We start from the raw sequence: 18,667 nt of genomic DNA on the forward strand, positions 1-18,667 counted from the left end.
TATATATCGGCCTGCTGGCTTGAAAAGGTTGGCACCTGCTGACTGTTTGCCACTGCTGGTCCACCCTCAGACAGCCTGGATTACTGCTCTGCGTAACTATTTCTCCTCAAACAGATTTTAGATGCACTCAGACTTTTATTTTTAAAAAATACACTAAGACAATTATTAAAAATAGTACTGAGGGGAAAAAATGAATGATTAGGTCTGATATACAATAATTTTGTTGAAAATGTTGTTGACACTGTGCTACACTGGTTACGGCTCTATAACTGGCTACGTGGAAGAAAGAAATGAAGGAATAATAAATAAATAGGACTGTGAGTGAAAAATGAGGGATGAAAAGTGACATTTTGTCTAATATTCGGCTTAACCACCATTATGCCACCCTCCCCCCCAAAAAACGCTGAACTTAAAGCCAGTGGGCTGCCAGCTTTGCAGTTAGCGGGCTAACAGTGGCCCGCTATCCTCTTGCTATCTTGAGACTGGACTCACATTCGCACATTCTCAGCTGCAAATGACTTCCTTTGTTAAAAAAAACCCACTGCTTTCTTTAATATTTACAGAGTTTTCCACTGTAGCCCGGAATAGTTGATTAACCAGGACACATTCAGTGTCTGGAAGTGGTTTGGTTCTCCACTGGAGCTGCAAGGCTAATGTAGCTAATGTAGCACAGTAAGGCACTTATAGCATCCAGATTAGCATTGTGCTAACTCCATACCTAAATCATCTCAAACTCGCCTCAAAGCATGTGGAGCTGTTAAATGATCTCAAGTGGACTTGGCCATGTGGTTTGACATGTATTTGATATGTATTTTTATAGTTTTTTTAGATAAACAAGTCCTGAATTCTGTGGACTAATGACAGACCTGACTGATCTGAGCACGCTTGCTGTCTTTGCTCTTAAAAAAAGAAGCCTCAGAGCAAGATTTTGGTACATAGTCAGAAATAAAGGATCTGTGCAGGTACATTTTTAATTTATCAAGGCACAGACAATGTAAATGTTCCCTCAAAGGTACAGCAGTGGTATTAAGGTCCAATTGTGCACCTTAAGTAAATTTTTCCAGGTGAAAAGTTGGTATTTGTACCTTTTCATAACCAAATGTTTTAAAACAGAACAGTAGAATAAAAGCCTGGAGGCGAGGCGGGGTGTGTGGAGTCAGTACAGCTTAGAACAGATCATTTAAATGGATTATGGTTCAGTTACGTTCCCTGACTGAAGGTACTGAGATGGACCACTGAGTGAACCACCCCAGTGACAAGGGGGCACTGCCCCAGATACAGTTTACTACCTTTATTTCTGAGAGTGTAGTCGCCTCTGGGTTGCTTTTAGGGAGCGCAAATCACACGGCAGCATTTTGTCTGCGGTGGCATTAACCATCACTTGTGCCCCTGAAAACTGTGGATTTAATGGCTTACAGTGGCCTAAAACCTCTGGCTCCACTCGGCCGCCCTGACTGTTTTAGGGGATTATGGTGCCAACCCCCTGTTTTCACCTTCACTGTGGGGTTTGCCTTCTAGAGCAGACGTGTTAACTCGTGGCCGTGGGGGTGGGGAGCGTGCATGTTCATGTTAATGTGTTAACAAGGTGCTTTAACACTCTGTATGTGTCATTTTACACAGGTATTTTTATGTTTAACCCATTGGAACAGTTCCTGTCTCCTAATTATGAATATTGAACCATGAATTTTTCACTCAGAACCACAAATCCCCACTGTTATAACGAAATCCAGAACATATATAGGAGTCATTCAGAGCGGTTTGATGTGAAATATACTCACCGGCCACTTTATTAGGTACACTAGTGAAAGGTTGGACCCCTTTTGCCTTCAGAACTGCCTTAATTCTTCATGGCAGACTTTCAACAAGGTGAAAGAGATTTTGGTTGATTATTTGAGTTCCTGTTGCCTATCATCTCGAACCAGTCTGTCCATTCTCCAAAGCATTTTTGTCCACACAACTGCCGCTCACTGGATATTTCCTCTTTTTTGGACCGTTCTCTATAAACCCTAGAGATGGTTGTGCGTGAAAATCCCAGTCGATCAGCAGTTTCTGAAATACTCAGACCAGCCCGTCTGGCACCAACAACCACGCCACGTTCAAAGCCCCTTAAATCCCCTTTCTTCCCCGTTCTGATGCTCGGTCTGCACTTCAGCAAATTGTCTTGACCACCTCTACATGCCTAAATGCACTGGGTTGTGGCCGTGTGATTGGCTGATTAGCTATTTGTGTTAACAAACATTTGTACCTAATAAAGTGGCTGGTGAGTGTAGTTCATTGTAGAAAAACTCACTCAGATTTCTTCAGAGGTCACATAAATATAGCCATTTTATTGATTAAAGTAAAATTAATTTTATATGTATTGTAGATGATTAAGGTTAAGTGACCCTCATTAGTCCCACAACAGGGAAATTTCACCTCCGCATTTAACCCACCCGTGAAGTGAAACACCACATACACACTTGCAAGCACACACACACTAGGGGGCAGTGAGCACACTTGCCCAGAGCAGTGGGCAGCCCTATCTGCAGCTCCAGGGGCGCAGTTGGGGGTTAGGTGTCTTGCTCAAGGACACCTCAGTCACGTACTGTTGGCTCTGGGGATCAAATCGGTGACCTTCTGGTCACAGGCCCAGTTCCCTAACCTTGAGCCCACGACTGCCCCAAGTGATGGTAAAATAGTGGTAAACCTGAAAAGATAAGTACTCTTTGCACTTTACAATGTCCTGCACGTACATCTCCACTATGAACACATTTCACAAAATACGCTTTAGGCCAGAACTACTGTAAAACCTTGTTTTAGACATCAGACATGACTTTCTGTGAGGGTGCATTTAGAGGTGGACGTCTGGTTCCTATCACCACCACTGTGAACAATTCTGACTCAGTAAGTTTCTCTAGGACTGAACATTTCACACCAAATCACTGTAAACGGCTTTGTCTACATCTTAACCATTTATGCAGAAATTTAGAAAAATAAGTGGAATTCCACTTTCACTATAGAGCATGCTAACATACATTCATTTCTATTGATCTATTCATTATGTTATGTGCACACATTGCAACTTGCATTTAAAAAACTGAGGTTTGGTGGCATGGGTGGGCTTGTTCTTTTGTGAGTAAAGTAGATAAAATGTATGACCTAGAATGCCAGTCTGAGTGGTCTGGGTGGGGTAAAGGTAACATAACTGGTGCCCCACTTTGGTGGGCGAGCCATGGATGTGGAAATAAGGTGCTGTGAAAGTTTAATGAGAGTCTGTCATCTTTTAAATGGCCTCTCTTCATCCACCGGTCTGCATGGTCCACACCTATCTGCACATGGAGGATGATAAAAAAAAAAAAAATGGACCACTACTCAATGACCTCATTCTGCAGAGAGCAACCAGGCAGTCTCAAATCTAGTTAACTCAGAGATGGCTTGGCTAAAAATCTAATTTACACACATTTTCCCCCCTTAACACAAATGTAGTCGATCAGCCAAGACGTGTTTTGCACTGAAGCTGTGAGGCTTGAGCAGCTAAAAGGCAACAGAAGCTTATACACACAAATCAGCGTTGTGCAAACCGAATGCTTAAATCCCGTGGTGAACCCTGACTATCACAGCTAGGCCTTTAGTTTGGTGCATAAATATCAAAACTCAGTCCTGAAACATACAAAAACATCTTTAAGATAACACTCATGTCTATAGCTCCCCTATGGGATTTCTAATAATATGTTAGTGTTTAGCTAATGCTGGAGTATTGAATATTTGGCTGCTCTGCATCAAACACAAATATCTGAAGCTTGTAAAAGACAGTGCATATGTACAATTTGAAACTTGTTATAGACGTTACCATATATTTTCCCTTGTATCAGATTTACAGTAACTTTTTCAGCACATATTCAAGAAGTTTGTCTTGGCGAGTCACACATGTATGCAAAATAACATCCTAAACAGGCCAGACAAGCAAACAGAGCTGCTGCCATTCACCATTTCTAACTGACTCAAACCTCATTAGACTACTGTTCACATGGACAGTCAATGACTGTTCTAGAACTTCCAAAAGGTGTTTTTTTCCCCCTGTCATGATTGGCCCCTCCCAGTCTTCCATGTGCTTCTCTGTTTTGGTCTAGTCCACATGCTTTCTTTGTTTTGATTCCGTCCCAGTCCAGCCCCCTTGTTTTCTGACTCCATCCCTGATAGTTGCCACCTGTGTTTTCCACCTGTATCCTGTTTTCTGTCATTATCCCTGTTTGTATTTAATCCCTGTGTTTGTCGCTTGTGTTTGCTGGTCTTTGAATGTATTGTTTGTTGCATGTATTGTATAGTTCGAAGTGTTTTGTTAAGTGTTCGGATTTCTGTGTTCCTCATTATGTCTGTTCCCCACTCTATCCATATTGGCTCCCTGAACCTGGATTGTCTCGACTGTGCTTAAGGATTTGTCCCAAATAAATTATGCTTTTCTCAGCACGTGCATCCGCTTCCTTATTGCTCCATGTTACACCCCCAGAAATTGGTCCTAATGTAAGGTGACTTTGTAACTGTCACTTCCTAATTATGCTGGTACTGTAAAACACCCAAAAATGTTGTTGTCTATTGTTACAAGCTTGACATTGCAACAATAGAAAAACCATCTACAGCACATTATCCATCAATCTAAAGAACCCTTTCAAGACCATTTGATCACGCAAAGTGTTCTTTGAGTGTTTATAGTGCTGTATAGAACCATTTTCTTTACTAAAGAACCCTTTACTAAAGAGCCGTCGTTTTAAGAGCGTAGTGTGTAAGGCCTTCAGTTCAGCTCCTGAAGTCCTAACAAATGGGAGAGCGAGCTTGACTGTAGCTGCCCGGACACCACAATTTTTTTTTATTGGATGTTTTAAGAGTGTAAACCTTTTGTTTCCAACCAAATCCTAACGGTGAGGTGTATGATTATGGACTACCTCAGGAACTGAAAGCGGATCAACCATTCATGTTTTGAATATGAGCAGTTGTCTGACCGATATGTTTCTGTCAGAGGGAAAAAAGCAGCAGAATTACTGTTAAACAAAAAGCTGCATGGTAAAATACGTGTTAATATACATATGTACAAACCTGAACATAAAAAATAGAACGTCTTTTACAAGCTGCAAGTTTCATGCTGTTAGATTAGCGCATAACACACTGCTGAAATCATAAGGGTGTCAGCAGAGATGAGCTTTATTGTGAAGGTCTTTTGATGTATGGCTCATAATAAAGGATAAGCTCTAAACGTCACACTTATAACATACTTTTGTCCATTTTAAACATAATAGAGTTGCATTTAGTGTCAGAAAGCACACAAACAAGCCTATTTGAGATCATGATTTAGCATGCAATGCTAATCTGGGTGCTGTAAGCTTCTATTTCTTGGTAGCAACATTAGCCTCACAGCTACAGTGCAAAACTAAAGAAGCACAGCTCAGACACCGAACGTATCTTGGCTGAGGTAAAGGGCCAAATATGGGAATTAATATTTTTGTTTAACCAAAATATTGCTTTATCTGTTAAAGCTACCTCTATACAAGCCCCCTCAGGTCTTCACGGACCCCTAGGGCTTATTAACCTGGTGCACTGACCTTTGTCACCAACTCTAAACTGTTCCTTTGAGGTCAGCACAAAGCAAAAGGTGAGAGGTCATGCTAGCCTTTGTGAGCCACTTTGTGCACACTCAGCAAAACACGTAGGGGATGTTCTCCCTTGACCGTGAATATGAAAGCCCCCCCCACCAAATTCATCTCAAGAGAGGTCACGTTAAGCTGTGTAATGTTTTCAGAAGCACTGTCGCCTCCTCATTGTGAGTAAACAGATCCTTTTTGGCTGCTGACACAGTTCAGCCCCCTCCTTTTATTCCTCTCTGCTGGGTGCTTGTTCAGGAACAGGCCCACAAATGGAGGGATGGAGGGATGGAGGGCGGAAGGGTGGGAGGGAGGGAGGGGGGAAAGTGGATAGAAAAAAGGAGGGGGGGGGCAGTGAGGGACTTGTGCAAAACAACAGATCACTGCCCCCCTTATCCCTTTGTGTCGACAGTGATAATCCATCAGAACAAGCCCCCGTCCGCCTCCTGCCTTGTGCCGAGCGCCATCCATCACATAAACAAACCTCATACGCTCTGTTTTGTCTTTTATTTCTCTTTTCTTTTATGTGTTTCCCTTTATCTTTATCTAAAGAAAACAGTTTTGATGACACATGATGTGTTCCTGGCCTTTTCACTGTGTCCCAGTGAAGCCTTAAATTATTCATTAAACTCCATTGTCGCTTTCCGGAAGCACAAAAATGCTGCAACACAACAAGAGAGACAAAAACAAACAAAAAAACTTGTGTTTTGGTTGGAGAGTGAGGGAAAAGAGAGGAAAGAGAATGGATGCGTGCACATCAGTGTGTGTATGTGTGTGTGTGTGTGTGTTTGCTGGCGGTCTTGTTTACTAGTTGGGGAGATTGGGAGTGGCTCTGGCTCACACTTGCCAGAGCCTAATGAGGTCACACCCTGGCAGTGTTTATCAGCCAGGGGCACGCCCACTGGCCTATGATTGACATATGAGCTTGGCACCGCCTCTTTTACTACAGCCCACGGCCTGTTAACAACAACAACAGAGCTTAGAGGGAGCTGTCCGCGGTGCTGAAGGCAGCAGAGCAGCGAGCGGCGAATGAGTGGAGGAGCCGAAGAGCGGGAGGGAGGGAGGAGAGAAGGAAAAGGAGGAGGGATAGAGGCGTGTTCTTTGTGTTTTTGGTGCTCGAGTTAATCTGTTGTGGCATCCACACGTAGAGGAGCATCCTAGAACGAGATGCCCTGTGTTCGCACGCAGAGGGATATTTGGTTTAGAAACAGATGCATGTGGACTTTCTTTCAGGAGCTTGTTTTACCTTCTGTTCTAAGATCTTTCTTGCTTTCTGAGCTTCAGCACGACGTACGCTCTGCAGGAAAGGAAGTGGAATAAGATGCTTTTAGGTTTCTCAGATGGTGCTCCGATGTCCAGCCTGGTGTAGGTGGGTCAGAGCATCTCCTGGACTTGCATTAAGTTTTGCACAGACCCAGGGAACTCTAGAGTCTTCAGCTGCTCAGGAGAAGGGGCTGCAGGCTGGGTAACTTGAGCTCCAGTTGCTTACCTGGTCCACTTGGTTCCTGAAGCCCAAGGATTTCTATGGTCAGCTCTTTGACTTTACAATGGCCAGTGTTCTTCTTGCAGGACTAGAGTTGGATTCTCAGGATTTCTTCCATGCATTGTCCCAGTTTGTGAGGCTGCAGTGGATTCACCTGGACAGGTGTGCACCACAGCCAGCAGTAAGTGCTAAACATCTTCTCAGAACCGCCAATATACTGCAAAAGAACACTGGAAGAACTTTACTGTTAAGTAAAGTTAGTTTTGAAGTGTTTACTATGTGCATGCTGTTCTGAATCGTTGTTGCTTTGCATTATTGCTGCTAAGCAACTGAACATTATGTAATACCTTAACAAAAAGTGGTTCCTTAGTAAATACAGTGGTTATATACATACAACCACAACAACTTGCATGCATAAATGTTTCTATATAGTACCGCAAAAAGGTTCTTTGACCCGTAGCAGTAGTGGAACACGTTTTTTTTGCTATTAAGAACCATTTTTCCCCAGTTTGTTTAAGAACCATATACATCAGGTTTTGAACCATTTAACCATGCAAGGAACCATGTATGTATTCAGATGGTTCTTGAAATGTCCTATATAGTGTTCTATGTAGAACCATTGCCTTCACTAAAGAACCCTTGAAGAACCGTTTGTTGGGAGGTGGGGGGGGACACCTGTTGTATATGCTTCTTTAGATAAGTTTTTTTTTTTAAGACATGGTTCTATACATCTTCAGAATGGTTTACTACAAGTTATGGGACATTTTTGGGTAGTACATAGAACCCTTTTTGCTATGAGTATAGTTCTTACTAGACATTGTTAGCCAATCGTACCTCTTTAAAAAGGTGCCAAAGAAGGTTTTTCAAATAGCAGAACCACATTTGGTTCCCTGAAGAACTGTTCAAATAAGGGTTCTTTAAAAGTTTCAATTGTAACCACACAAATAAAAGGTTCTTTAGTGGTTCTTCCAAAGCATTACTCCAAAGAAACCTTGTCGCCTTCAATTTTAAGTATGACTTCATGCTTCACTTGCAGAACTCTTCCACCAACAGATTCCTCAATATGTTATGAATTGTAGCTAGAACGTGGGTGGTCACCCCTCAGTCCAGCACAGGTTTTAGCTACTAAACCTGGTCATCAATTGCTGAGTTGTGAAAGGTTCTTTGGAGAAATGCCACAGAACGCTCCTAAAAAGAAAAGTGCCAGAAAGGGTTCTTTACACAATGCTGTAAATAAACCACTTTCGGTTCCCTAAAGAACCTTTCAAATGCCAGTTCTTTAAAGAACCATTGTACATAAATGAGATTTGTCAGTGTGAAGAATCTTTATAAAGAGGACCCTCTACATAATGTTAATGTTCTAGAAAGTTTCTAGAGAACGTTGATATGATGTGATGATTTAGAAAGGTTCCTCATGGTTACAAACATCTTTTTAAGCATGGTTCTCTTGCATCATTCAGAGAAAGCCTTTGTGGCATATGCTTTTAAGAGAGAGGAACCACTTTTGCTTCCCTAAAGAACCTTTGAACAGAAGCAATGGAACCTTTCGGTGGAAGCAACAAGACCTGTGCAATGACTTGTAGTAATAGTGGAACCCGTTTAAGTGCTACATAGACAGATTCACGTTCAACAGTGAAAAACGATGTAACCTGCAAAGAACCGCTTACGGGTTCTATATATGCTCTAAACAATAAGGCTCCACAAAGGGCTCTTCACAATGCCATCTCCTCCCTACAGAACCATGTTTCAAAAAAGGAATCTCTGAGTGTGAAGAACCTTTTAAAAGTTTAAAGAACTTTCAAACAATGCCAAGGTTCTTTACAAAAGGAACCTTCCTAGAAACTTTGAAAAGGTTCAGTTCACCAACAAACCTACAATTGAAAGGTTCTTTAGTGAAGTGCTTCTTCTATGGTTTCCCAGAACATGGCCTTTACTAAAGAACCTTTGAAGAACCTTGAAGCTGGTCCTTAGATGGTCCACAAAATGTGTCCATCTTGGGATCCCTGAGGACCAGTTTGAGAATCTCTGCCCTAAAGAACATTTTAATGGATTGCTCTTTAAAGATCCACTCGGTAAATGAGATGTGCAAGCGTGAAGACTGGATGTGTAAAGAAGGTCCACAAAACATGAAGATCCACCAATTAAAGACTGTTCCTAAGCCAAGTACTGTACATCTAAGCCAAAAACCATTTAGGAACCTTCACTTTTAGGAGCGCCCACCAACTTTGTCCAGAAATGCAGCTGTTTGGCTGGCCTCTGCACCTCAATCCTTCACCTTTGAGCCACGTTCTTGCTCGTTCTGTCCACCTCCCGCAGCCTTTGTCACTCTCTGGCTTGCTGTTGCTTAGCTACATGCCTTGCGAGTCACCTTCTCCAATTTTAGAAACTCTACGCTGCACCCGGAGAGCGGAGCGCTGCAGGTGAAGTGCAGCACAGAGCGGAGGGAGGGTTAGACGAGGTAATAAAGTAGATGGAGAAAGAGAGGAGCCTGGGAGAGAGAGAGGAGGGAAGAGGTGCAGAGCTTTTGCAAGGAGCGATAAACAGGCTGGTTTTCCGCGGCTGCGGAGCGGCTGGCTTACAGGATTAATGAGAGCAAACGTCTCCGGGGCTTAAAGTCAGGCAGCCGTCAGGAGGGCGCTGGAATAGTGACTTCTAACACCATCACACACTGAAACAAGGGGTGCACTGAGTTTCCCTGATTCAAACCTGCACACATGAACAAACAGTCAGTGCTAATTATTATATGAACAATTGTTCATATACATTATTCACATGGAAATGATGCGCAAATCTGAATCAAGTAAAGTCAGTGTATCATTTCTTTCAGTGCAGCCAGGTTGACCCCTTAAACTCTACACTGGGCCGACCAAACTTTTTGTCCTGAGGGGCTGACATGCTGTGTTTGTGGTGGACCGAGCACCAAAAAGAGAAAATTGTGCACATAATCAAATTCAGTTTGAGCCTTTATCATGGGTCCTTTGCTAAATGCATTGGTAATACACAGAACCATGAACTCTCAAAGAACTCTGCAAATGTTTAAACAGTTCTTTGCATGGTTGAAATGCTCTAAAACCTGTTAAATAGGGTTCTTAAATGGCCAGGGTGCAAAGTTTTATTACACATTTCTATAACCTAGGAACAGCTCGGCCAGTTTGCAGTGAAGTCGCTGTACTTACTGAATAATAAGCCTGAGTATGTAATAACCCTGGGATTTTAAGGGGTTAAGTGGAAGAAAAAAGAGCTCCAGTATTGTCACATGTTGAAGAATATTTTTTTGGTACTATAAAGAACCTTTTTTGCTAAGGATATAGACTTATTATTCCGTTTTAATCTGCCTTATTAATCAGTAACTACTATGTAACTGATGTGTAGTAAGTTACTTAGCTATGAGAGTAAAGCCATATGAGCTCTTACTGTCTTGATGGGGTATAACAAACAGTAAAAGACCCTAAGCATAAACATTCTCACCCACTTTTGACCACAACTCAGCTATTTGGTACCACCTAAATTCCCAGGCGTCTGAATCCTAAGCTTATTATTCAGTAATTACATTGTTATAACTGTAGTGATGGCACAATATTGTCAATTGGAAATATTCTAAAGGTATAGATGCACAGAACCTCTGGCACATCCTGGACATTAAATCGGTTAAGCCTTTAAACTCTAAGCTGTTATTTTGATTTGATTCATTCTAATAAGGAATATATTAGACTTTAATCAAACTGTTTATCTTTTAAATTCCTCATTACATCATTAAGCTTGTTAGTCAGTGATTATATGGAAAGCAAGGGAAATTTTTATTATTCTTAAGTTATTAGGATGGAGGAATGGAGGCCTGGAGGCCATTAAAGGGGTAAATGTATGGGACCACATGTGAGTCCAGTCTTCAATCTACTCTCATATCTTACACATTCATTTCTTAGTAGTTAATACACGACGTATAATAGCTACTAAACAGTAGCTACAGAATAATTCATAGTAGATGCTGAATGACTCATATTATATACTGAATAACTATAGTAAGTGCTGGACATTTCATAGCAGATACTGATTAATTCACAGTAGATACTGAATAATTCATAACAGGTACTTAATGATTCATAATAGGCACTGAATAATTCATAGTAGGTGTTAATAACTGTAGGTACTGAATAATTTACAGTAGTTCTAGAATAATTTGTAGTAGGTACTGAATAATTCAAAGCAGATTCTGAGTCATAGTAGTTAAAGAATAATTCATAGTAAGTACTGAATAATTCATAGTAATTAGAGCTCAATTACATGGCCATTCATAGTAGTTAGTGAATAATTTAAAATAGGCACTGAATAATTCAAATACTGAATAATTCCGATACAGAATAATTCATAGTAGTTAGTGAATAATTCATAGTAGATACTGAGTAATTTATAGTAAGTACTAAATAATTAATAGTAATTACTGAATAATTCATATTAAATGCTGAATAATTTATAGGAGGTACTGAATAATTCATAGTCGATACTCAATAATAGATAGTAAATAGTGAGTAATTTAGAGTAAATACTAAATTATCCATAGTAGGTACTGAATAATTCATAGTAAATACTGAGTAATTTATAGTAGGTACTGAATAATTAATAGTAGATACTGAATAATTCATAGTCGATACTAAATAATTCATAGTAATTACTGAAAAATGTATAACAGATACTGAATCATTCACAGTAGATACAGAGAAGTAAGGCTTTACGTGTCTAACTGCAGTTTAAAGGGTTAATCGCAGATAAGGGACGTAGAAGATGCTGCACAGTTGCTGGTCTCAGAGATGGCCGTGTAATTCCCATCTGGCTGCCCTCGTTGCCCCCTCCTCCATCCCTCCTCTCACACATAAACAAACATGCTCGCGGTCTCGGGCCACTCTGCACACACTGACCTACATAACGGCTCTCCCTCCACACTGCAGATGTGTATCACGCTTCCACGCCCACACACACACTCCGCACTGCTGCACGACACATATATGAGTGAGAATAAACACGTAAACACAAACACATGCGGGCAGAAGGCTTAAAACTGGACACTGCAGTTTATTCAAACTGCTCATGACTGCAGTGCTGCAAACGCAGCGTTCATGCTCATCGAGAGAAATGCCCTGACTCAAATGTGTGCATGTTTTCCACAGGAATAAAATATATAACAACACAGTAATGACTGATACTAAGCTAACTGAAAGACCTTCATTTCATTTCCAGTCAAAAAGGCCATTAAATGGAAGCAGAAAATACATATTTAAGAGAAAATTACACAGAAGCTTCAACAACTAAATACATCATCGCAATATCAGTATTTACTGTGTCCACTCTCTCCCTGTATTCCAGCTTCCACTCTTTTCAGGAGACTCGCTTTCAGTTCCTCAAATAAATCTGCAGACACACCTCCAAAGTTCAGTCTTAGAAGCTGGTTGATCGTTTTCTGAAGTAATCAAACACGTTCCGTGGTGTTCAGGTCTGCAATCTGGGGTGGTCAGTCTGTTGTTCAGCTTCTTTGTTTGATGCATCCGTCTCCTTTTCTCTACACATTCTTTCAGACCCATAGCGTTGAGTGGTCTTCCCACAGTGGAAGGATGGACAGAAACACCTGTGGATGTTTTCAGATCTGAAGCAGCTTGATTTTCTCCTCTCTCTCAGAGATCAAAGCTTTAAGTGCTGTTTATCTGATGAGGGAAGTTTTGGTGTCTACAAGGTCGTCCAGGTGGTTGTTAGGAGGCACTTTTAAAAACCTTAACAGTGCTTACATAACCTTGTGTGTTTAAGGCGGTAGCACGAGGATGACCAGGCTTTAAATACCTGTGAGGTATGTGACAGGATTCATAGATTGAGAAAAGGTGGTACAGTGCAGCGAATGTCTCATTCAGTGTATGGAAAATGGGTTGCAAAGCAGACGTTAATGACTGGCAGAAAGGAGTGATTGCTTTTGGGTGTGTTTTAAAGGCCACAATGTGAAGGAAGTAGCTGATCAGCAATGGCAAAAATCCCAGGCTACAGGAAATTCTCGTCAGAATTCTGGCTGAAAGACGAAACTGGCGGACAGGGACCACCGGCGTGTTTCAAAGCTCACAATGTTCTTTCAGAAATTGGTTGTGAAGGACCGGCATTGATTTCTAGAAGCTATTCTTGCCTGGAAGTGAAATGATTTGTATTCACAAGCTCCCCGGCCAAAAATGAGTCACCACATTAAACACGCAAGGTGAATAATACTTTGTCCGGGGAGCTTACTACATCAAACTCTTACACCAAACGAGGCCTTATAAGTTGCAAAGAAGCAGTCCAACTCCTAAACGGCCTCTTTGTATGTGTGACCACTCCGAAGCCCATCACCCTGAGCGTGAGAACAAGCCTGTGCTGACAGAAGAATCTCATTGACCCAGAATACTCACGTATGCGCACCATAATCCACCACGGGCCCAGCTAAAATAGCTCAGAAACAATCACACCGTGCACACAAATGGGTTAGCGAGAGTCACTTCTAGGACGAAGAAAGAACACGAGTCTCAGGGGGATCAGAACTGTGCCTGCCTCTTATCAGCTCACTTTCTCACTCATGAGAGAGATTCTTTGTTCCAGCACTACGTTTCACCGCAGGGAGGCTTGATCTGCATGCACTGCTGCTGTTTTTCCTTAACTGTGGTCCCAAGAGAGGATGATGCAACTTCTGGTGGTCATAATGACGCAACTATTACCACAACACTCTCCCCGGCACAGGAAGTGACAGTGTTTATCACTTATGCTCTGACTGGCCCCTTTATTAGAAACCCCTCTGTTGTAGCTCCACCTTGCTGATGCAGGGTTACAGACTGTAGCTTATCTGGTGATGCACAGTTTGTGTTAGACATCCTCTATCCCTTCACCAGTTGTGGGTTTCTGACCACAGAGTGGTGGTCCACTACAGCCTGTAATTGTACACCTATACAGTGGACCTATAAGGGTAGAGTTTCCAATATAGTGGCCAATAAACGAACACACTAGGCGTGGGTTTCCAATAAAATGGTTAGTGGAAGTGCTACAGTACTGTGCAAAAGTGAGAGACCACCCATACATTTCGTTTATAATGGATAATGATGGCTCATGGGGCTCCTAGCAATCACCTGGAAGACCTGGTAGACACCAAAACTGTCCCCATCAGATAAACAGCACTTAAAGCTTTCATCTTTGAGAGAGAAGAGAAAATCAAGCTGCTTCAGATCTGAATAATTCTCTCTGTTATGTGTTTAGGGTGGCCTTATATACATACAAGTATGTAGTGTATAAGTATTAATATATGGCTGTTGTCGGAAAAAAAACTTGTATCTCCAAAATGGTAACTTTACAGAAGAAGGAAAAAACCTACTTTACTTTTAATGTAAGTCAATGGAACCAGACTTTTTACCAAGTCATTTTGGGCCATTTCTTTTGGTCCATTCATCATGAAATTTACAGACAATGTGAAGGGTAAAAGGTGTTTTGACAAATTATGTCAAAAACTGAAAAATGACAAAAATGGAGATACAAGATGTTGTTCCAACAACAGCAATATGTACCTATACATTTTTATATACCCATTTTTCAGTTTTTGAGTTTTTGACATAATTTGAAAATACCTTTTACCCTTCACATTATGTGTAAATTTCATGATGAATGGACCAAAAGAAACGGCTCAAAATGACTTGTAAAACTTTTTCCTTCTCCTGTAAAGTTACCATTTTGGAGATACGAGGTTTTCTTCCAACAATAGCGATTATATATTAATATATATTAACTGATGCTTGTTGTATTTGCAGAATGTCCAGTCGGTATGAACCATGATGAGCGCCAAAGAGGAAGAAACGTTGCTATTTTTCCAGTATGTTGAAGACAGCGGTCTGAGAGCGTATAACGGCCTGGTCACTCAGAACCTGGACCACGTGTGGAATGAGAAGAGCAGGACCAGCATTCAGGAGAAAAACGATAAGAAGAGAAAGCAGGAAGAAGCTGTTAAAAGGTCAGTGCGTGAGCTTTGCAGACCAACATATAATAGCCTACACTATACACTTGATGGTTCTTTAAGGGATCCATGGTGCTATAGAGAAGGGTTCATCAGACCGATGGAGAATATGTGTTATATGGTTCTATACAGACCCTTTTTAAAAAGGGCTCTATATAGCACCAAAAAGTGTTCTTTTATTGTCACAGGCTTGTCATGAAAACAACAGAAGAGCCCGTTTCGTACATTCTCAATCAATCTGAAGAACCGTTTAATGATGCGAAGAACGCTTTAATCATGCAAAGGGTTCTTTGAGTGTTCATGGTTCTTTATAGCACTATTTTTTTAAACTAACGAACCCTTACAGAACCATCATTTTTAAGACTGTAAGGCACACGAGTACTCATGTGGTGAGAGCACACATACACTGCAGTTCAGTTCAGAATCAATGGTTTCAATAGTATTAAGCCAATTTGTCTGAAAATACATTCATAAAAAAAGATTCTAATATGATGCTAATAATTAATAGGAAGCTAAAAAAAATGGAGAAAGATTACAGGATGACGACAAGAGCTGTAAATCCATAAAGATTTTATATGTATTAGGGTTCATATCTTAAAAATGGTAATGTTCCAGGAGAGGGAAAAAACCTACTTTCATTTTAATGTAAGTCAATGGAACCAGAATTTTTCCCAAGTCACTTTGGGCCGTTTCTTTTCATCCATTCAGCATGAAACTTACACACAATGTAAAGAACAGCAGGCATTTTCAAATTATGTCAAAAACTGAAAAACGACAAAAACAGAGCTACAAGGTTTTGTTCCGACAGCAGCGATAAGCATTGTGCGCATATATATCTGACCGAGTGGATGCTAGCAGGTCCTGATGGAGTTCCCCTCAGTTCCTCACTCTGCTTCCCTCTGGCTTTGGCACGGTGCCACGGTGTGGACGGCGAGCGAGAGTGTGTTCACCTCACTTTGGAGGTTGATTCATTTTTCAGAGCTGGACATATTTAGGCCTCGTTCTTGTCCACGACTCGTGTCCTTGGTGGTGAAAGTCAAGGTGGTGCTGAAAGGGACGTATGATTTCACGATCAGCAACGAGACACTTTCTCTTCACTGTATCGACATGAATTACAACGAGGCTCATAGAAAAACGTTATTCTGTAGGTGGATTTCATAGTATAGCTATGTCAGTCAATTTTATAAGATATTGTTTTTTAAAGGATGGCAAAAAGTCTTAAAGTCATTAGCAGAAAACTGTTACATGACCGTCTGCTTGTACAAACGCAGAAGCGCTTGCTAAAATGTGCCCTTATCTAGATTCTTTCAAACTTAGTGCTTTACCGCTGTTATAGTTTGAACATTGCGTTGAGATTCTCAGAAAAAAAGGTACTAAACTGTAACTGGGGTGGGACCCTCTTGTCCCTGGGGTGGGACCCTCAAGGGTACATCTCAGTACCTTTAGTCAGGGAACATAACTGAACCATAAAGCCTCCAGGCTTTAATTCTACTGTTCTGATTTAAAACATTCGGTTATGAAAAGGTACAAATACCAACTTTTCACCTGAAAAAACACAATCTGACCTTAAAACCACTGCTGTAAAAAAATGTACCTGAACAGGACCTTTATTTCTAACAGTGTGGGGACTTTTTGCAACTATTATGGGCAGTTTTCCCAGACAAGTAACATTTCTGGGCTGGAATCAAGAGGCTGTTATAAAGAGGTTGATATATTGTGATAATAGTCAGAGTATGCCATCAATTTTCAATGGCTGAGATGTCAATTCAGTGGTGGTGCTAGGAACCAGACATCTGGCCTCTAAAAGTTTCCTCACACAAAGTTATTAGATGAAATGGTTATGAATAAGCTGCTGGGATATGTGGCTGAAACATGCTTTCCTACATGTTTTTTTGGCCTATAACCCAGTAATGGTGGGGTGTACATTCAGGGCGTTGTGAGGGAAAACAGTCTTTTCAAATGTATCACTATTCTATCATCATAAATATCACATAGAAAACTAGTGTAGGTTCACTGGTTGTGTTGGATAGTAAAGAAAATGACTATATTTTCGTGTTGTAGACATAGTGACCCCTGGTTCCTATCACCACCGCTGTAAAGAGTCTCTAGAATCAAGCATTTCACACCACACCACTCTGAACGACTTTGTTTACACCTCTATAATTGAATTATGCAAGGCAAACTGGTGTAAAGTGAGTCAAACTGTCGCCCAAGCAGTTCCAGTGAAGCACACTAACACAGAGCAGCTGTAATCGGCGTAAAGCACATCGGTCTGTCCTCTTAAAGGAACTCTAGTCGCGCTCTCCTTAATGCACCTTCCTTGCTGTGCTTGGCTCAGCTGTGTGATGATGACGTAACCCTGCGCTTTCGAGGAATCCTCCCTAACCGCAGTGAACTCGCCACCGCAGGCAGAACGCAGCGGCAACTCGTCTGCAGGCTTTTACTGTTTACGTCTTTCAGAAAACTGCCCTTAATGAGGAATAAGTACTTTAACCCGTTAAATTACATAACATACAAACCTACACTTCACAGTAGTTGCTAAATAATGCATAACAGTTACTGAATAATAAGGCTTGATATTAATAACTGGATAATAAATGCAGGTTTTGGGGGTGGAAACTCTTTTTCTGCTGATTGTACAGAGCCCGGATAAACTCAGCACCAGAACAGTTTCCAGACAATGTAATATTTTCAGCTCCCTTGAACGCTTTATGATGAATGGACCAATAGAAATGCTCCAAAATCACTTGGAATAAAAGCTCCGTATATGATAACTAGGGTTACACCGTGATCTCATGATTTTAGAAGATGATTGCTTAAAAATGATCAGCATCAGACAGATGTTAAGACAGACGATTAGACAGATAGTGGACTAATACGTATATATTGAACTCAGGAAGAGCAGAATGTTTAGGTGAGGCTGGTTTACTGGACTGATATATCCACATTTTGTGGGTAATTCTACAGAAACGTCCACCCTTTTTAATCTATCCATCCATAGGCGTCACTGGTGTTGGCAGCCGTCATTAGTGTTACATGTAAGAAAGGCAACACCAGTGACAGTTCAAATAAAAGATGCATTTTAGTAAACGGCTGATACAGAGCACCAAACCAGATGTTGTCAATGATTGAACATCCACTGAAAAATGTGATTTCATCCATTTGTTTTCCATTTTTTCACATTTACCTCAGAATAAAGTGGGTCGCACCAGTGACGTCAGCTAAAAACTTCGTATGAGGTCACGAGCTGGATGAGAAAATCTCTGAGAACTGAAAGACACGGTGGACTCACCATGTGCTTTTCTTCATAGATCCTCAGAAAACAGATAAAAGGAGGTCGAGCGACGTCATCGGTGTGAATTTATTTCAAAATAAGAGGTGTTTTGTTACGCAGTGACACCAGTGACACGACTCCTTATAAAGAAAGCGAAACTTTCATTATATATTTTATATTTATTTATTTTCTTTGTCATTTAAATTAATATATTTCATAGTCATGTAGAGATTATTGCAGTTAAAACCGACTGTGAGGACGAGCTCTTCTGTGGTGCTTGGAATTCTATATAATTCCCT

The 18,667-nt window shown here is 41.0% G+C and overlaps 1 protein-coding gene across 1 annotated transcript in view; it reads left to right on the forward strand.

The window, feature by feature from the left end:
- Nucleotides 1-6,712: 6,712 nt before the first annotated feature.
- Nucleotides 6,713-18,667, forward strand: part of nyap2b (neuronal tyrosine-phosphorylated phosphoinositide-3-kinase adaptor 2b) — a 31,128-nt gene continuing 19,173 nt past the window's right edge. The window contains exons 1-2 of the mRNA XM_037530861.1: nucleotides 6,713-7,276; nucleotides 14,892-15,091. Coding sequence (XP_037386758.1) covers nucleotides 14,913-15,091 — 179 coding nt within the window. The 5' untranslated portion in view covers nucleotides 6,713-7,276; nucleotides 14,892-14,912. The remainder of the gene's footprint in view (nucleotides 7,277-14,891; nucleotides 15,092-18,667) is intronic.

Source organism: Pygocentrus nattereri, chromosome 19 (genome assembly GCF_015220715.1).
Source record: "Pygocentrus nattereri isolate fPygNat1 chromosome 19, fPygNat1.pri, whole genome shotgun sequence".
NCBI classification, from domain to species: domain Eukaryota; kingdom Metazoa; phylum Chordata; class Actinopteri; order Characiformes; family Serrasalmidae; genus Pygocentrus; species Pygocentrus nattereri.